This window comes from Andrographis paniculata, unplaced genomic scaffold, assembly GCF_009805555.1.
Source record: "Andrographis paniculata isolate CXL003 unplaced genomic scaffold, ASM980555v1 Contig89END, whole genome shotgun sequence".
Taxonomy (NCBI): Eukaryota; Viridiplantae; Streptophyta; class Magnoliopsida; order Lamiales; family Acanthaceae; genus Andrographis; species Andrographis paniculata.
In genome coordinates, this window is record NW_026137627.1 from 489,092 (window position 1) to 508,718 (window position 19,627).

General features: G+C 30.5%; 4 protein-coding genes across 5 annotated transcripts; 3 read left to right on the plus strand and 1 right to left on the minus strand.

The window, feature by feature from the left end:
• Positions 1-4,663: 4,663 nt before the first annotated feature.
• On the plus strand, positions 4,664-6,301 carry LOC127242846 (probable indole-3-pyruvate monooxygenase YUCCA5). Its single transcript, XM_051262557.1, has 2 exons — positions 4,664-5,461; positions 5,571-6,301. Exons 1-2 carry the CDS (start codon positions 4,664-4,666, stop codon positions 6,168-6,170), a joined length of 1,398 nt encoding a protein of 465 aa, XP_051118514.1. The 3' UTR covers positions 6,171-6,301.
• A 3,399-nt stretch (positions 6,302-9,700) lies between these two features.
• On the plus strand, positions 9,701-12,438 carry LOC127242887 (monothiol glutaredoxin-S10-like). Of its 2 annotated transcripts, XM_051262605.1 has the most exons (5): positions 9,702-10,039; positions 10,113-10,186; positions 11,293-11,367; positions 11,954-11,980; positions 12,188-12,438. In XM_051262605.1, the coding sequence occupies exons 1-5, from the start codon at positions 9,771-9,773 to the stop codon at positions 12,253-12,255; spliced, it is 513 nt and encodes a 170-aa protein (XP_051118562.1). In that variant the 5' UTR covers positions 9,702-9,770; the 3' UTR covers positions 12,256-12,438. The 2 variants fall into 2 exon arrangements, with proteins under 2 accessions (XP_051118563.1, XP_051118562.1); XM_051262606.1 differs by lacking the exon at positions 11,954-11,980 and having other exon boundaries at positions 9,701-10,039.
• A 456-nt stretch (positions 12,439-12,894) lies between these two features.
• Positions 12,895-16,358, plus strand: LOC127242890 (protein LOW PSII ACCUMULATION 1, chloroplastic). The gene is made up of 4 exons (XM_051262607.1): positions 12,895-13,283; positions 14,170-14,742; positions 14,815-14,865; positions 14,961-16,358. Exons 1-4 carry the CDS (start codon positions 13,087-13,089, stop codon positions 15,100-15,102), a joined length of 963 nt encoding a protein of 320 aa, XP_051118564.1. The 5' UTR covers positions 12,895-13,086; the 3' UTR covers positions 15,103-16,358.
• Positions 16,181-17,496, minus strand: LOC127242891 (photosystem I reaction center subunit IV, chloroplastic). Its single transcript, XM_051262608.1, has 3 exons — positions 17,160-17,496; positions 16,564-16,629; positions 16,181-16,458 (listed from the first exon to the last, which is right to left on the minus strand). The coding sequence occupies exons 1-3, from the start codon at positions 17,424-17,426 to the stop codon at positions 16,354-16,356; spliced, it is 438 nt and encodes a 145-aa protein (XP_051118565.1). The 5' UTR covers positions 17,427-17,496; the 3' UTR covers positions 16,181-16,353.
• Positions 17,497-19,627: the final 2,131 nt, after the last annotated feature.

A 19,627-nucleotide genomic window follows, 5' to 3' on the forward strand; every position in this document is an offset into this window, starting at 1 on the left:
CAAGATTGTGCAACTTCATCATATATAAATATAAGATTTGATTTCTTTTCACGTCAGCATTTTCCATCAGTTTGTTGACGATGAAACCAAAAAAAGAAAAGCTTTGATTATATTGGAACAAAAAATGATGAATTTTATTTATATTGGAACTAAAATTGATAAAAATTTTATATTGTGACCAAATATGATAAGTTTTGGTTATATTGGGACCAAAATTGATAAGATTTTTATCTTTTAGCCAAAATTGATGAATTTTGATGATATTGAGACAAAAATAATTTTTTTCACAAATAAATAAATTACTAATATTTATTAAATGTTATAGAATATATAATTAGGAAAGAATTTTGCCAACCTCATAAATTTAATAAGTCTCCATTATTGGAATATGTTTTAACTTAAGTTTTTTATTTTTAAAATAAAAAATAAATCACTAATATTATTTATATGAAATGTTAATTTAATTTAGCATGTTGATCAGTCCATCCATGTTCCTACGCCATGTGACGGTAAACAACAATTAGGGATCATGAAAATTTATTTTTCATCAAGAATAAAATCTCTCATAAGCTGACCTTAATAAATAAATAAATAAATAATAGGAATTTAACTAAATAAAAAAATTAAAGGAATAATGATAGTTATTATTCTTTTTTTTTTCATGATAACGAGAATTTACAGCTGTTACTTTTCAAATATGCTTTACTAATATATACATATATATCTATATATTCAAATTTAATTTATTACAAATATTTTATTTTATTTATTTTTATATATTTAAAGAAAATAAAAACTTATGTCTTTTTTATTATTTATTTCTCAATTTTATTATAAAATTCCTACGATCTCATATAAAAATAGTTAGTTAAGCTCACAAATATCACTAATGAATTTTAAAATTTATATATAATCCCTCCGTTCCATAAAGAAATATCTATTTATTTTTTGTATTATATTATGATATAGTAGGAATACAATATAAATGACTAAAATAACCTTATTAGTATGTGTGATATAAATACAGTGACATTTGTATAATATATTGTAAGTTGTAAGGATATTTGTAATGTTAGGTAGATAGTACAGTTACTGCTAGAAAAACAAATGAATACTTTGTTATGGAACAAACTAAAATGAAAAAATGAATATTTTGTTATGGGACGGAGGGAGTATTAAAAACCATAAAACCATATATTAAAGGTGACTTTAAATTTCTCCATTATTGGAATTTATCAAATCATTTTAAATAATTCATAATACCATACAATAAATTTTTAATTCAAATTATTTCCAATATAAGGTAATTCAAATTCATTTTTAAAACTTTGGTAAAAACTTACTCCTCCTTCCGTCCAGATAGAAAGTATACATATTTCTATTTTAGGACGTCCAATTACAAAGTAATCATTTTATTAAATACCTCAATTTTTTTCACAAATGTCCCTACTTTACATCACATTATTACTTTTATACCAAGAAAATAAAGACAAAAATGTCATTTTACTACTTTTACCTACCAACTATAATTAAAATACTATTATTCCTTAATCTCCGCGCTAAAAATAATTGTATACTTTTGGTTTTGGCTGGACGGAGGGAGTAATTGAATTTTATGAATTCAAAAGAAGCAATTATTATTAATATTATTATTATTATTAATCACATGTAATGATGAGATCATACTTGAAAGCAGCACTAATTAATTAGTGTAATACTAATATTAATATAATTAAACTTTTGATTTGTAAATAATTAATTATAAGCATATATGTAATAAACAAAACATTGGATGCAATAACATATACATTTTTCTATTAAAATTGTAGATAAAATTTAAAATTTAGAATTAATCATGTTATATATAGTACTACTAAAATATAAATAGAACCCAACTTCATGTATAATTTATTAGTGCATTACAAATAAATAAATAAATAAATAGTATTGTAGTAAGTAATTATTGCAATGATTTTCGAGGATATATTCCATTCCGTCACCGCTATCCCTATGATTAGTTGACCATCTTGGAATATGTTTGTATTAAATGCCACGTCAGCAGACCATGATTTCTCTCAAATATTCACTCACATTTATTTATTTATTTTAGTTCTTAAATTCTACTTTATTTTTCAAAAGTATTATTAAAAAGATATAATATAATTTTATAAATATAACAATGCAAAATCAACAAAAATAATATTTTTTCTATAAAATTTTTACAATTTGTACTCTATAATAAAAATAATTATATATTAAAATTAAAATGATTAATTGGTTTAATTAATATTGACAATATTATAAACTAAAAAATTTAAAATAAATTAAGATGTGTAAATTTTTTTAGAAAAATAAAAAATAACATAAGATATGAGATAGATATAAACAAAAATATGATTATGGTTAGTGGGACGAGCGAAATATTATTTTTTTATATAAATGGTTATGTGTCACTATTTTTATTTAAAAATAATAAATTAAAATATTCGAAAAAGTTAAACTAAAGTATTCAAATTGATTGGAATTAATTTTATTTAATTGATATTTGATATATAATATAATATAATATATAATTTTAAAAAATTAAAATATATGTTTAAGTATTTTTAAAATTACATTTTAATGATATATAAATAAATACTATATATATAAAAGTATGTGTATATATATATATATATATGGATATCTTCCAGTTAACCCATCATCATTGTTGATTATAAATTTTAATTATCTAAACTCTAATTAGATACTCATACATCGAACTTACATTAATTATATATATATACATATTTAAATTATTTAATTTAATTAAATAATAACAAAGTTATTGGCATAATTAATCACAAACTTTCGGCTACCTAAGCTTCCTCGAATGCAAGTAGATAACTTCAAATTTAAAATTATTATTATTATTATTTAGGGAAAAAATTATTTTTGGTCTCAATATAATCAAAATTTATTATTTTTTGTCTCAGTATAATCAAAACTCATCATTTTTTTGTCTAAATATAAAAAATTTATCAATTATAATCCAAATATAACCAAAATTCATCATTTTTTGTCTTAATATAATCAAACTTTATTTTTTTTGGTCCCACCGTTAACAAACCGACGGAAAATGCTGCAAGATTGTACAATTTCTTCAAATATAAATATAATGTTTGATTCCTTTTCACGTTAGCATTTTTTGTCGGTTTGTTGACAGTGTGAGACTAAAAAGATAAAGTTTGATTATATTGGAACAAAACATGATAAGTTTATTGAGATAAAAAATGATGAGTTTTGGTTATATTGAGACTAAAATTGATAAAAAAATTGATAAGATTTTTATATTGAAATTAAAATTGATAAATTTTGATTATATTGAAACCAAAAATAATTTTTTCCCTATTATTTATTTATTTATTTATTTCCCCCCAAGAAACTTTATATGCACCACGCGTGACTGCAATTCTCATATGGGTTTTCACAAAACCTTTTGATTAATTTAATAACAGTAACTACATTTCATAAAATATACTACTACTTATTTAACTATGTTTAAATTAAAGTTCAAATTAGTAACGTGGTATAGTAATTTTCAATAATAAAGCTGTTACACGAATTTATTTATTTATTTATGGTTATATTTATTTTTTATACAGTCACAATGGCCAACTCACAGCTGAAGCTGATGAGGTTTATCCACTTATATATTTTTCTTCTACTTTTTTAATAAAATAATTATTACTATAATTTATTACATGCTCTTATATCAAAATATAATTGAATCAAAAATTAAATTGAAACACAAACTAAACAAAAAAGTATTTTTACAGAGACATTCCAAAATTAACGTTTGTGGGTGCTCATATAATTTGATATTTATTTGATTTTTTTTAAATAGTAAAACTATGGTAAAAGACTTTCAAGAAAATGCAATTTAAATTTTTATATAAATAATTTTAAAATAATATTTTATAAAAATGTATATTAATTTTTTTTTATAAAAAAAGTAAAAATTGAATAGCAAATAGAAATAAAAATAACAAATCCTAAATATGAAATATCTATTTATTAATTAACAGTTGAATAAAATGTATGACTAAATAAATAATACTACCTCCATTGTTCAAATCTATGTTCACTTTCTTTTTTAATTGTCATCTTATTTTATTTTTAAATAAAAAATTATTATACTTTTATATTTTTTTACTATAAAAAAAATAATTATTATTAATTATTTTTATTAAAACTCATACGTGGTGAAATGAGATCATATTTGTACCGATGCAGGGCGTATAAAAAAAAAAAAAAAGGTGGGTCCAGACGGAGGAATGGGCGTTGTGGACCAGAACAGGGTTACACGTCACCATCCTAATGTAGGGGTCCTTTGGGGAGTGGACGAGACTAAACTCCCTCTCAATTCCTCCACGTGGCCACCGCCACGTCAGCACGCTCTGTGGGACCCCCTAAATCATCCGTCAACGTCATCCCGATTCCTCATTCCCTTTGTTTCGTTCTCACCAAATCCCCAATTTTTTCTCAATTTAGGGTTTTCAATTTCAATTTCAATATTCTATTATCAAATAATAATAATAATAATAATAATAATAATATCCTAATTAGCATATGATTTGGAGTGGGACCCACCCACACCTTTCTTCCACATGCTCCTCCTTCAATGGCGACGCTCTATTTAAACCCACCGTCGTCTTCCCCAATTCTCCTCATTCCCAAAATTCCTCAATCCAATAATCCAATCTCTCCAGTCTCAATTCCAATCGACGATTCAAATTTCAAAAACTCGAAAAAAATGTTCAGTTTTGAAGAATCCGCCGGCGCCGGAGACACGACGTTCTCGCGGCGCTGCGTCTGGGTGAACGGCCCCGTCATCGTCGGCGCCGGCCCGTCGGGGCTCGCCGTCGCCGCCGGCCTCAAGCTCCAAGGCGTTCCCTTCGTCGTCCTCGAGCGATCCGACTGCATTGCCTCCCTGTGGCAGCACCGCACCTACGACCGGCTGAAACTTCACCTCCCAAAACAGTTCTGCCAGCTGCCGTACCGGCCGTTTCCCGATCACTTTCCGGCGTACCCTTCGAAGCGGCAATTCGTCGAATACTTGGAAGGCTACGCCGCCGAGTTCGGAATTGCTCCGAAATTCAACGAGCGCGTCGAATCGGCCAAGTACGACGAGGTCTGCCGCCTGTGGAGAGTCCGCACGGCGTCGCCGGAAAATATGGAGGTCGAGTACATCTGCCAATGGCTGGTGGTCGCCACCGGCGAGAATGCCGAGCGCGTTTTTCCGGAGATCCCCGGGCTGGGGGAATTCTCCGGCGAAGTAATCCACGCCTGTGATTACAAGTCCGGCGAGAAATTCCGGGGGAAGAAGGTCCTCGTCGTCGGCTGCGGCAACTCCGGCATGGAAGTTTCCCTCGATCTCTGCAACCATGGCGGAAATCCGGCGATGGTTGTTCGAAGCACAGTAAGTTCTCCACCCCAAAAAAAAAATCCCCAATTTAACCAAAAACAAAACCCTAATTTATCAAATTGATTTAATCAATCTCATCTCCATCGCCATTTCTGCATTTCAGGTCCACGTCTTGCCCAGAGAGGTCGCCGGAAAATCGACCTTCGAGCTAGCAATGCTGCTGCTACAATGGCTGCCGTTGTGGCTGGTCGACAAGCTCCTCCTCCTCCTCGCATGGCTGACGATCGGAAACACCGCAAAGTACGGCCTGAAGCGCCCCACCGCCGGGCCATTACAGCTGAAGAACAGTCACGGGAAGACGCCGGTTCTTGACATCGGAGCGTTGGCCAAAATCCGGTCCGGCGAAATCCAGGTAGTTCCAGGGATAACAAAACTGACACGCAACACGGCCGTGTTGAAGTCCGGCGAGAATATTCCGATCGACGCGGTGGTTCTCGCCACCGGCTACCGGAGCAACGTGCCGTACTGGCTGCAAGACGACGGCGGGTTCTTCGGCGAGAACGGATTCCCGAAAACGGCGTTCCCCAACGCGTGGAAAGGCGGCGCCGGACTGTACGCGGCGGGTTTCACGCGGAGAGGGCTTTCCGGCGCCGCCGCCGATGCCGCGAAAATCGCCGGAGACATTGCGAGAGTGTGGAAAGATGAGCTGAAGCAGAAGAAGCAGAAAGTGCCGACGCATCGTCGCTGCATTTCGACATTCTGACAAATCGATCGATAATTAACTTTTTTTTAAAAAAACAGGATAATTAATTAATTGAAGATTGAGTATATAGATAGATAGATAGATAAATATATATATATATATATAGATACATTTGCAATTAGAGTGCAAGAAAAAAGACAATATATTATAGAGCGGAATGAGATAGCGTTTTAGGACAACGGCCCTCTCCGGAATGCCTGAGTTTTTTTGGAAGGTTAGGCCAATTTCATTTGTACACTCATGATTTTTATTTTTATTTTTTTGGATTGTAAGATTATGAGATGGAATTAAGAATCCATAATATTCGTTTGTAATTTACACTGATGCTGTTTCTTGGAGTCCGGTTTCTTTGATAATTTTTGTTGTCATAAAAAATTATTTTTATTTCATTTTTAGTAAAATAAAAAAAAAATCGTTCTAATTCAAAGTAATATTTTATAATTTTTATTGTTGGGGTCACATTGGAAGTTGTGAAGATAATTTTATACCTTATTAATTCCAAATGAACTCCACTAGTATAAGGCTTTTGGAGGATATCCAAAAACAAATTCGTGCCGAGAGCCCATTTCTATTTTAAAATAATTGATCATATACACTGATACTAAAATAATTTTAATTTTTATTTATATTACAAGCATATTGCTACACTTACCTTATGAGTAAAGTTAAATATCAAAATTGTCTAAAACTCTTATACTAATAAAACATATTATTTTTTAATCTAATAAAAAAACTCCAAATAATCAATTTGATTTGAAACAGAAGGAATATTTTTTATCATTTAAAAATTTTATTTTTATTTTTATTTTTGTAACCTTAATCCTATTGTAGATTTAGACTTTATATATATATGCCCATATGCATTTATATTGTTCTCTTGAGACAGCCCCTGAAATTATTGTATTGTACACTTATTTAATTAAGTCTAGTATTATATTTTATTAAATTAATAAATAAATAATTGATAGAAATTAATTAAGATTGGTATATATGCAGATCTACTCTACCTGGTATGCTTGTCTGGTAGAACCCAACAACACAATCTACAATAAGTAACAATATACATATATATATATATATATAATATAATACTCCCTCCGTTTCAGAACTACAATCTTAATTAAATTGGATACGAGATAAAAGATTTTTTGCCCTTGTGAGTGTATTAGTGTAAAAAACAGTGACAATTGTGTAATAAAAATAAAAAAATATGGATAATTTTACGGTGATATGATTATTTATGGAAATGAAACTATTGTTTTTGTACAGACAAAAATGATAAACAAGACTATTATATTGAGACTGAGGGAATATGTATTAATGAAATAAATTTGGTATTGTCGATTTTTGATCTCCCATGAATATATCATTTGCTGCATTATTTATACATATATATATATATATATATAATATTAATTATTGTTGGCAGACAGATCTGATCAGATCACAATTCGGATTCATGCATTCTTTAATAATAATAATAATTATTATTATTATTCATTCTACTTTGGTGTGTTTAATTGGTTAACGTTGATCGTAATGTTTTGGTTTTGGTGTTTTTAATTTTAAATAACATATAGTAAAAGAATATTTAATACTCTCTCTGTTCTAGCTAATTTGTCCCATTTAGCTTATGTACGGAGTTTTAGCTATTGTGTAATTAATAAGTAATTAATAAATATACTAATAAAAATAATTACAATCTAATAAAAATAATTATTGATTAAAACTAAGATGACTAAAAAATTTAACTAAAATAAAATAATTATAAATCATGAATTTTAAAATACAATTAAAGTGTATAATTATATTATTTTTTTAAAAAAAGGGACAAATCACGTGGAAAAATAATACGAATGGATGGAGTATAATATTTCAAATATATTACTAAAGTTGCATCATTTGAAAATTAAGATCCCTTAGATAAAAATTTTACAATTGTAAAAAAAAAAAAAAAAAATTATAAAAAAGTAAACATTTAATGGACTCATTCCATCCAAAAAAATTAATCTCATGGGAGCCAGCACAGAAATTTAAGAAAAAGAAAAAATATCTTATTAAAAAATGTAAAAAGAAAATTAACAGAATAGTTTAAAATATATTTCATTTTTATTACATAATTGTCACTATTTTTTTAATCTAATACACTCACAACAAGGACAAAAAAGTATTTTATCCATACTTTTTACCCACTAGCAATATAATATCAATATTTTTTAAATTTCGTGTCAAACTTAATTAAGACTATATTTATGGGACATAGGGAGTAATAGTTATATTTGATTTTATTAAAATTAATAATATAATAAATTTTGAGGAGAAAAAAAATAATATTCTATTAAAGATATATATTTGATATAATATATATTATTATATGAAAACTTTAAGACAATATTTATTTAGAAGTTTTAGTGGAGAACATGGATCAATTGACTTAACACTAATCATATCATCAAATGTCGTCCACACCAAACACTCACATGTAGAGAGAGAGAGAGGTTCCATTTACATATAAGTTTACTGACAATTCTTATTTTTAAATTGAAATAAATAAAGAAATTGAGTATTTGATATAATATTTTATTTTAATATTTAATATGATTTTAAAAATATTTATTTAAATATGAATTTGTTTGTTTAGTGTTTTGATTATTTTTTTATATGAAATATAAAAAATTATGTTGATAATATAAAATACTCACTCGCCCCAGATGGTTTTTTTTTTTTTTTTTTTTTTTTTTTTTTTCTTCGTACAGAAGATGACTCATTTCCATTTTTGTGGTAACTTTATAAATTTTAAATATACTTAACAAATATAAATCAATTTAATTAAACTTCTAACATATCCACTCAAAACCCTTTTATTTCTATATATCTCCTCAATTAACATAATTTTTTATCTATATTTAAAACTCCTCATTTTTTATAAAACTAATTTATGGTATAATAAATAAATATTATATAAAATTTTATTATCTACAAAATAATATTATTCATATAAAAAATGATAAACTAATATAATAACTTATTATTAATAATTTACTAATTTACACTACTTAAAAAATCGTGTCACTAATAAAATTGTTTCATCCCTCACGGGATGGAGGGAGTATTTTATTATTTACCAATAGAAAATTATTTTTTTACAGATATTAATACATCACATAATTTTATATAACGTATGTTATGATTTATTTCAACACATAATATAAATCCGTGTACTAAAAATAAATTAAAAATAAATATATCGTTAACAGTGGTTTCTTTTGGTAAGCTTTTTTAAATTTTATTATTTGAACTTTGTATTTTTTAAAAATATATATATTTTTATTTACGAAATCAAAATTTTCAAAAGTCAGCCAAAAGAAACACTTTACAAAGGAAAATATAAAACATTAAAAGATAGTTCAAATTATTTGGGTCACAATTAAATTGACCTTTTGGCCCAATTTGTAAGAATTCGGCCCATGGGCTTGAAATAAATAAGGGTATAAAAAATACATTAAAAAAAAGTAGAAAAATAATTAGTTGGCGTTTTTCACCAGTTTATTTTAGAGAAGGCTGGAAATAAGTTACTGCTGCTTGTGGTGTTCTTCTTCAATGGCGTCAATGGCAGCCGCGTCTCGACTGACAATTAGGGGAATCGAATCCGTTTCTCCTTGTGCGTCTCTTTCCCGCACGACTGCCATCCCCGTTTATCGAAGCCGCCGCTGCAATTATGCACCGACTAATTGTACCGTCAGAAGAACCGCGGCGGTTGTTAAGATTAGGGCAATGTGTTCCGATTCGATCGGGTCTGGATTGGAGGAGTCTGTGAAGAAGACGTTAAGTGAGAATCCAGTCGTTGTTTACTCCAAAACTTGGTGCTCGTAAGTGCTCCGTCAAGAAATAATCCTCTGTTAGAGAATTCCATTTCGATTTAATCTTACCGTGTGTCGTTAGGTACTCCTCGGAGGTGAAATATTTGTTCAAGAAGCTCGGCGTTGAGCCTCATGTTGTCGAATTGGACCTATTAGGTAATGTTAAAAGTTCAAACCCTCTGATTATTCTGTAAAGGTCCTGGATTGTTGCAGCGTTTTTCTTGTACTTGTTTGATTAAATTCGGCTGAGAAGATGACGAACCTTGAGCAATTTAATGTAGTATTTGAATTTAGGGAAACACTTGTAATGGAGTGGTTGAATTTTATTGTATTGGAATTCTATCTAGATATTTGTCTTTGTTTGATCTTTTCCACTGGTAACACATCATTTGGTAAAACAAAGTTCGATTTTCTTGTAGATTACTGGTAGGGATCGATAAACCAGTATTTTCTCTTGAGTTTGTTCTGTGAATCTTCTCATTTTGACAAATGTTATATGTAACACATCATCATCTTCTGCACACTATAGTTGGATGAACTAATAGGCTTCTTAATGGGCAAATATTGTTGAGGTGAAACAAGAAAGTTTCGATCGTTAGTTGGGTAGAGTGTGATAGTCCATATTTGGAAAGGGTTTGCGGGGATTAGTTACGCTACATTTGTTAATAAGGTAACCTTCTTTATCGAGATTTCATGGTTAATAACTCTAAAGGTAAGCCTCTCTGCTCCGAGTTAATTTCGACATAGATCACCCCATGAAAATTTTCTAAATTTGGTTTGAGTGAAAAACACTCTAAAATTGATTTGAGCTGAAAGACTCACGTTGATCAGTACAGTTAATCTAGGATGTTACATTATATGTTTACTTGTGGTAAATGGATCAATGTTGCGATGACTTTCAAGAATTGGTACAATCAAGAGAGTTCAAGTATATTTTTTTGTTCTGCAATGGAAGTGTTCTATTCAATTAGAAATTGTTTAATTCTTTATGTTGATTCTCTTTGTGGAGGACATAAGCAGAAATTGTTCTCGTGTTCTTTCTTTCTTTAAGCCTTTACGGATGTAAGCAGACACTAGCAGACAGAAGTGTCGAATTTTGGTTTTTTTTAAACATTTCATATCAGTTTAGTGAATAACCTATGGTGTATTCTCTCAATTTAACTTACAAATGAATTTGTAACTCAATTTTGATCGATAAAGCTAAGATGATACACAAATACAATCAAAATAGGTTCTATCTCGGAATTTCTCTCATTTTTCAGGTTCTCAAGGATCTCAATTACAGAAAACTTTGGAGGCGCTCACCGGCCAGCATACGGTGCCCAATGTATTTATAGGTAACAATTCATAATCACCTTTTATCGTATTTTTTGCAATTTTTTCGTTCTCCATGACTCCTTGTGGTTGTACACACACCTGTTACCTTAAATAAATTCAAGGGTAAACTGTTTTTTTTAGTCTAATCCCTTTGTAATTAGAGCTTGTCGCAAATTAATTCCGTAAGTGAAAATTTTTCATAATTTTAGTCCTCCTCCGCCGCATATGCCAGCGTTGGCCCCTGCGTTTTTTAAATTTTGTATATTTTGTATTTGGTCTAATTAAAAAAATAAAGAAAAAGCAAAATACATAATTTTAAAAATAAAAAACAATAAAAATATCGTGTCCGTCAGGTGTCGCTGACGGGAGCCAAGCAGGTATCTCCGGTGCCGGAGGACTAAAATTGCAAAAATCTTCCACTCATAGGACTAGTTTGATACGAGACTAATCATGTCAATTTTTATGACTTTCTCACATTCGCATTTCCCCTTTTATCGGATTTGTGAGTCAGAATCATACTTGCAGTTTCACTAATTAGATTTTCGTCATCTCACAAACTGCATTGACAACTCATATGGCTTACAAGTTACATCTTTTTAATCTCAGGGGGTAAACATATCGGTGGCTGTTCAGGTATTTTTTTTAAGAACCGTTAGAATCCTCGGAATGAGATTTATTATTTCATCCAAAAACACTACAAACTCTTGTTATCGTCTCTTACAAAGAAATTTTGCTCTGTTTTTTTGCACGACTTTTCTCTTATACGATTTTATACACTGATTGAATATCAAACAAAGCCATTTGGCAAAATCATTTAACATGTAATTGGCCTTGGCGCAGACACTGTCAAGCTATACCAGAAGGGGGAGCTTGAGCCTTTGCTGTCCAATTCCGGGGCTAAGAAATGATAGCGCGGTGGAGATACGACGGCGACGGGACGGTCCTATTTGAGGTTTGAAACAGGATATTCTCTATCTCATGGTGATGCACATTGTATTATGTTTCTCTGGTTAAATAACTTGTTTTTACATGTTACTATGAATTTTTTCATTTTTTACTATGAATTTCCCCCTCCGTCCAGTATATGATAACCTGACACACTCTTATTTAGGTAATTTAGATTAATAAGTTGTTTTTATACACTCTTATTTAGGTAATTTAGATTAATAAATTATTTTTATACAAGTAATATTGTTGATATTTTATATAATTTTAGCATTATATTTAATAAAATATATATGAATTTCTTACATAATAAAATTTTATATAGTATAAATAAATAAAAATATATATTGAGAGTTTTGAGTGGTAATACAATTAAATGTATATAAAAAAATATAAATAAAAGTGAAGAGTTTTGAATATGGATAAAAATATTTATTTATTAAAAAGAAAATACACACTCATGTTCTAAATTGTGTCGAAAAATATTTTAGGATTTTCCGATTAGAAAGAAATATTATTTACATAAAGAAAATCATAAAATATCTATAAATTGAAATTAAATTAAAATTATTGTAATTTAATATTAAAATACCGTTAATAACGATTACCCGCTTAATAATAAACGAACATCCCCAATATTAACGAAGATCCGACAACCCGAATCCACAAACCCGCAAATAACAGCCTCAAAAACATGTGCTGACGTTTGGCCAATTGTAACCACCACCACCACCGCCATCACCACCCTCCTCCTCCTCCTCCTGCAGTTGCTCGCCGACTTCGGCGCTGCTAGCATGGCCGCGGTGGCGCGATTCTCCACACTTATAATAGACTATCCCCGGTGCGACCCCGCCATCAAAGTCCTCGGATTTTCCCGACGCAGATTAAGCTTCGCCGTCAGCGCTTTCAGCTCCACACGACGCCGGAGAAGTCGAGAATTCTCCGCCATCACTTGCTCCGCCTCCAATGAACCGTCCTCTTCGGATATCAGGTCTTCTATGCTTTATAATTCTCATACTGAACATATATGTAGTTTTTGGCATAATCTTCGGAGGCGGCAACCCTTCCAACATAATTTGTTGAGATTAGTACCGTATTAGGGTTTATATTTATTTCCTTTGAGTTAATTTGGCGAGTATTTGGTCTCTAGTCTGACCTCCGTGCGAGTAAAGCGTACGAATATGAAGGATTAAGGAAGATAGCATTTAGTTTTAGTAGAACAACGCCAGGGAATGATCTGGTGACTTAGTTTAAACGGCATACTGGAATGGTTTGCTGCATTTTCGAATTTTGTTGTATTGGATGGATAGCTTGTATGGATTCAAGTTTTTAGCTGTTAAAATGGGAGTTTGTATCATATCATACTTTCAGTGACAAGTTCCAACATTAATGGTATATTGGAACCTCATTCGTCACCTATATATATAGCAAACAAGATGTAGTACCATAAGTGATAACATTTGGCTGAAAATATTTTGCTCTGAATATGATGCATATTACAGTGCTGTTGGTCATTAGCCTTGTTCCTTGAAGACACTTTCAGTAAATGATTTGAGGTTGTGTTTATCTGTGTTTTGGATTCAGATTTTTTTAGAGTGGAAAGTAATGGTTAGATGTGATGTTTTCTATTAGATTTATGTGTTGAAAAATGACGATTTTTTGCGCAGTAGATTGCATAGTGTGAAAATTGTTGACAATACAAGCGAACAAATCATTGGTTTGTTTAACATTACACTATATATTTCAAAAATATCACCGTATGCATCGATGTTGGAGATCATTACGAAGATTTTGAATACCAAAATTACTTTTAATAAGATGATGCTTTGGCTTTAGGTTTTGTTTAACCAGCAAAAGTTCTTATATTTGCTATTCAGTTCCAATGCCAGAATACGAAGTGAAGTTCTTTCGCCCTTTCGCTCGGTTCGAATGTTCTTTTATGTGGCCTTTATTGCTAGCGCTTCACTTGGAGCATTGGTAGCATTCTCTCAGTTAATCGGGGCCCTGGCAAATTCTTCAAGAGGAGCTGAAGTTCCTGAAATCCTCAAGGGTCTGGCTATAGACATTGGAGCAGTTTCAATTTTCGCGTTTCTTTATTATAGGGAAAATAATGCTAAAAATGTTCAGATGGCTAGACTTTCGAGAGAGGAAAGTCTCTCGAACCTTAAGCTTCGTGTAGATGAGAGGAGAGTCCTTCCTCTAAGTGCTTTTAGGGGAATTGCTCGTCTTGTGATCGTGGCTGGCCCTGCAGCTTTTGTCAAAGAATCGTTCAAATCCAGTGAACCTTTCACCAAGAGTCTTGTTGAAAGAGGGGTTCTTGTTGTACCATTGGCAACCGATGGAAACTCGCCAAGACTTGAGTTTGAAGAGACGGAGGAGACAAAAGAGATCGTTACAGAAAGGAAAAAACTCTGGCAGCTTACTCCAATCTATGTTCCTGAATGGACCAAGTAAGTTACCTGCAATGTCTACTTATCGTTGCGAGTTTATTACATTTATTATCTGAACTTACCCGACTACAGGTGGTTAGATGACCAGAAGAAATTGGCTAACATCTCCCCTGAATCTCCAGTGTGAGTGTCCAAATCATGAAATCAAAGAAATTACGATAGCTTTTGCAATAGAGATGATTCTTGAAGCTATTTCTAAGGTTGTTTTCAATGTGCAGATATTTGTCGCTCCGTTTGGATGGTAGAGTTCGAGGCAGCGGTGTGGGCTATCCACCATGGAATGCGTTCATCGTGCAGCTTCCGCCAGTAAAGGGGATGTGGACTGGCCTTCTAGATGGTATGGATGGAAGAGTTCTGTGAGCATCGAAACTACTATATATTCTCTCTTGGCATATATGAAATTTGAAGTTTTAAACCCACTTTATTCGTTCCTAAATTGTGAGCTTCCTTCATAGTTTCTTGGCTACACTAGATGGATATCATCTGCAGGGTCAAGGTTGCTGTTAAATATATATCTCTTGGAAATTCAATTAAGCTTGGCTAGTTTTGAAGGAGATTAAAAGTATCTAAGGTAAGTTTTTAATATTTTGGATGCTTTTATTTCACAGGATGAGATTATAATTCTTATGATTATTTGAATGGATCTTATAATCAATAGATTTTGTCTTGTTTTTCTATTTTCGTCAGTCTCAAAACAATTGTCTTGTTTTTTTCTTTAGTAACAGTGTCCTCATTTATAACAAAATTATTCCTACTTTTCCAAACTACCCCTAATTATTACTCTAATATACTTTCTAAAATCTTTAAAAAATAAAGACATTTTAATCTTTCAATTAAATACTATTATTCTTTAATTGCGTGCCAACTACCAGACGTCTCTTCTGGGATAGAGGGAATACAATATTTACTACGTTTGATTAAATAAAAGCTAACATAGGCTTTTAGTACAAAATTGCTTAGGAGAAATTAACCTTACCATGTAGGTAGGTTAGATTAATTATTCTTGATAAGTGTATTATTATGTTGCGCTTTAATAATTCCAGAGATTAGGTTTCTATATGCTTTTTTAGTAAACAGCAGTTAAATAATAGTAGTAATTGCTCCGTCCATCAAATTTATTTTTAGTTTTGTTTTTTTGTTTGTTCATTAAGTTTATCTCATTATTATATTTGAAAAAGTCAAAATGTTAATATTTAAATATTTTCTTAATCTCCCTACCAACTTCAAATGAGCTAATTTTTGCGGTCATAGGGAGTATTATTTTTATTTTTATTGTGCATTTTACATGCGAAAACAACAGTAACCTCACTAAATTTAATGATTAAGGGCCATTGTTGGAGGATTCGTTTTAGGAATTAGATTATACATGGAAAAGCATGGATTATGTATGTATGTATGTATGTTACATTAGAAATGGTGAATGTGTTGGGAGTATGTGTGTAAGCACAGCACAGCACAAATAGAGATTCATAGGGCAATGCACAATACACAAGAGAAGCTGTAGGGATCACCAAACACTGAAACACAAATGGACGATGATGATGATGGGTAGAGATAATAGCAGTAGAAGTGAACATTGTGTTTCTCTCTCTCTCTAACTTTCTATCTCTCTCATGCCACCAGCTCCACTTCATCCAATGCATAGTTGTTTGTTGATACATTTGCATAGTTCACTTTGTCGAACCTCACCACCACTGGGTATCTTGTCCTTGGGTCCTGCACATAGTTCAGCATTCTCATCAATGTATGATTGTCTGTGAGATATAGATATATATATATATATATCGAGAGAGAGAGAGAGAGAGAGAGAATGAGACTCACCTGGTCAACAGTCACAACTGAGCCCACACCCTTGTACCAGTAGGATTCCCTTCTCAGAATTCTTACCTGAGAAGGTCTCAACATTATCAGTCTTTAAGCTAATCTGATGTGTATCTATCTATCTCTGAGTATATCAATGATTATTCTTGCTAGTCAATGCATATACAGATATTTTTAGAATTTTGAAAAATTTGTTTGTGGCTTTGATTTGAAATTAGGTGTTCGATTTGAATTTTAGTTTAGATGGTATTTTGATGCCATGTTTTGAGAATGAACAAGAGCATCATTTGCTTTTTGTAACATACATTTTTTTTTTAAATATTTATTTGTAGTAAAAAATATAAAAATAGTAAAATTTATGTAATATATTATAAATTATAAAAGTATTTATTATGTTTGAATAGGTAGCGCCGTAGGTATCCTTATTATTGATTTGGATTTGATAAAAAATTGAATATTTGATGTAATGTCTTGCTAATTAATTAATTGTAATAGCACATGCTGATTTTATTTGCTGTAATAGCACATGCTGATTTTATTTGCTGTAAATTGATCGTATATATATGAATAGTGTTTTGAGTTTCTTGATTGCTTACCTTGCTCCCTCTGGGAGGGCCGACCGGCGGCGGCTTGGGTGCTGCAGGCTCGGCGGTGGCGGCGGCAGCAGCAGCTGCCGGCGCCGCCGACTCGGCCGCGGGTGCCTCGGGTTCATCCTCGCCGGCCCGGACGACCAGCTGCCTGAAATTCCTCTTCCCTTTGGTGGAGAAGAATAGCATGGCCGGCTTGGGGGTCGGGGCGGCGGCGGCGGCGGCGGGCGCCACCGCGAATGTGCAGGCGGCGGTTGCCAGGCTGTTTGTTGCCATTTGTTTCAAATAATTGATGGAATTTTGCAGTGGTTAGGCAGATTTTGGTATTGTTAGTTTATTACATGGGGAAGAAGAAAAAAGAAGATAACAAATTTGGGTGGAGTGTGGGAAAGTTGTGGGTGTTGGTCTGCCCATTGGGTTGCTGCCACGTGTACACCATATCCAAATTCTTGGATAATGTCATCCTATCTATCTATCTATCTGGCTTACTTTTTATTTTTATGTTTTTTCTACTCCATTGCTCTAACAATTTTGTTGGGATTCAATTAAAAATCTCTACAGTTTTAGTTTGATCTCTTTATGCTTTTTATAAATGTTTGTTAAATTTGTATTCTATGATTAATCCGACGTGACTGTTTAATTAATATGATATGAGGTATATAAGTTGCCATTAATTCAGTACAATGTTAATAACATTATATCTTATGTGCTAGTCGCATGGGAGGTTAGAACCTCTGGACTTTAAGATAACGAGTTTATCACACATTACTCGACTAGTGATATTAATTTGTTTTTTAAAAGCATAATATTGTTTTGTCTCAAATAACACTCTAACATCGTTACTCGGACATTTGGAATGAGCATGAAAATTAAAAAATAATACTCCCTCCGTCACTTTCTTTTTTGAGTTGTTATTGAAAAATATTTTCGTTTCATTTTTAAGTAAAAAATTATTATATTTTTGTAATTTTTTTTTACTATAAAAGAAAAAATAACTATTATTATTAACTTTTATTAAAACTCGTGTCCGGTCAAATTTGCACACATTTGCATGATAGAGGGAGTAGTATTATATTGACAGTAAAAGTGTTTGGCTAAAATATCTTTACTTAATGTAATTGTTGTGAAAAAAAATAATTATTTTATAAAAAAGTGGAGAGTTAGTTACTGAAAATAAAAATAAAATTATTACAAAATAGAACTATTGTTTTGGAGGGAGAGGGAGTATATTAGAAGCTGTGGTTTGTTTATTTCTTTTACTATTTTATATTTTGTTATTTTTCTAATGTTAAATGGAGTACTATTTAAAATTGAATTATAGGAAAAATTAATTTTGATCATAATATAAAATTTTTTTTATCAATTTTAATTTAATTATAAATAATTTTAATCAATTTTGGCTTCATCACGAAAATTGCTGATGTGGACTTAACAGGGTTGATGTAACAGCCGATCCACAAACAACCCGATCATGTTGCCACACGATTATGTTTTTGTCATTTTTTTTTTCTAAAAAAATATTGTGAATTTAAAATAATTAATATAGTTAAAATAGAAAAAATTCTAAAAATTTTAATATAATTAACATGTATTAATTTTGGTTTCAATATAAAAAAATTAATCAGGCATGTTTTTATAAGATTTGCCTAAAATTTTATTATTAAAAAAAAAAAAAAAACTCTCACAAATATTTCAATTAAACACTTATTTTTTTATTTATTATATTATATTAAAAATAAATTTTACATTCTAATACAATTTTAATATAGATGTGTATAATTGTACACAATTGTGTTGTTTACGGCTATATTGTCAACTCCACGTCCATGATATTTTGAATGTAAAATCAATTTTTAATATAATATAAAAAAATAATTTAATTTAATTTTTGTAAGAGAGAATATTGGTGAATAGTAAAATTTTAAGCATTTTTTTTTTTAAATAAACATACCCAATTTTTTTATATTATAACTAAAATTTATACGTTAAAATTATATTGAGATTTATATTTTCTCATTTAACTATATCTAACTATTCAAAATATTTATAAACAAAAAAAAAACCAAAAATATGAAATTTTAAATCAAAATAGAAAAATATGAAATTCAAAACATGAAGAATTAAATATGACCGTGATGTTTCCAGGTCAGTTGCCACGTCAATCTCGCGTTAATTCAACGTCATCAATTTCAGTTAGTTTCTTTACAGTGAGACAAAATTAATTGAAATTGTTTGTAATAAAACTAAAATTGAAGAATTTTACATATTGAGATCAAAATTGATACATTTTGATTATATTAAGACGTGAAATTTTCCTATTATTTTTAGTCTAGGGATTCTGGATATTTTGTATTATTATTCATTTTCTTTTTTATTTTTTGCTGAAAAATATGAAATGAAACAACTAAATTAAGTAATTAAAACTTAATCGTGTATATAAACGTTTATTTATAATTCATAATTTAATATCCAAATAT

Bases quoted from the DNA above. Each gene is read 5' to 3' on its own strand.
- LOC127242890 (XM_051262607.1), top strand. From the start codon at position 13,087: ATGGCCGCGGTGGCGCGATTCTCCACACTTATAATAGACTATCCCCGG. The intron at 13,284-14,169 runs GTCTTCTATGCT...TTTGCTATTCAG, and splicing joins CCGTCCTCTTCGGATATCAG to TTCCAATGCCAGAATACGAA. The intron at 14,866-14,960 runs GTGAGTGTCCAA...TTCAATGTGCAG, and splicing joins ATCTCCCCTGAATCTCCAGT to ATATTTGTCGCTCCGTTTGG.
- LOC127242891 (XM_051262608.1), bottom strand. From the start codon at position 17,426: ATGGCAACAAACAGCCTGGCAACCGCCGCCTGCACATTCGCGGTGGCG. The intron at 16,630-17,159 runs GTAAGCAATCAA...AGACCTTCTCAG, and splicing joins GCCCTCCCAGAGGGAGCAAG to GTAAGAATTCTGAGAAGGGA. The intron at 16,459-16,563 runs GTGAGTCTCATT...AACTATGTGCAG, and splicing joins CAGTTGTGACTGTTGACCAG to GACCCAAGGACAAGATACCC.
- LOC127242887 (XM_051262605.1), top strand. From the start codon at position 9,771: ATGGCGTCAATGGCAGCCGCGTCTCGACTGACAATTAGGGGAATCGAA. The intron at 10,040-10,112 runs GTAAGTGCTCCG...GTGTGTCGTTAG, and splicing joins TACTCCAAAACTTGGTGCTC to GTACTCCTCGGAGGTGAAAT. The intron at 11,981-12,187 runs GTATTTTTTTTA...GCCTTGGCGCAG, and splicing joins ACATATCGGTGGCTGTTCAG to ACACTGTCAAGCTATACCAG.
- LOC127242846 (XM_051262557.1), top strand. From the start codon at position 4,664: ATGGCGACGCTCTATTTAAACCCACCGTCGTCTTCCCCAATTCTCCTC. The intron at 5,462-5,570 runs GTAAGTTCTCCA...TCTGCATTTCAG, and splicing joins CGATGGTTGTTCGAAGCACA to GTCCACGTCTTGCCCAGAGA.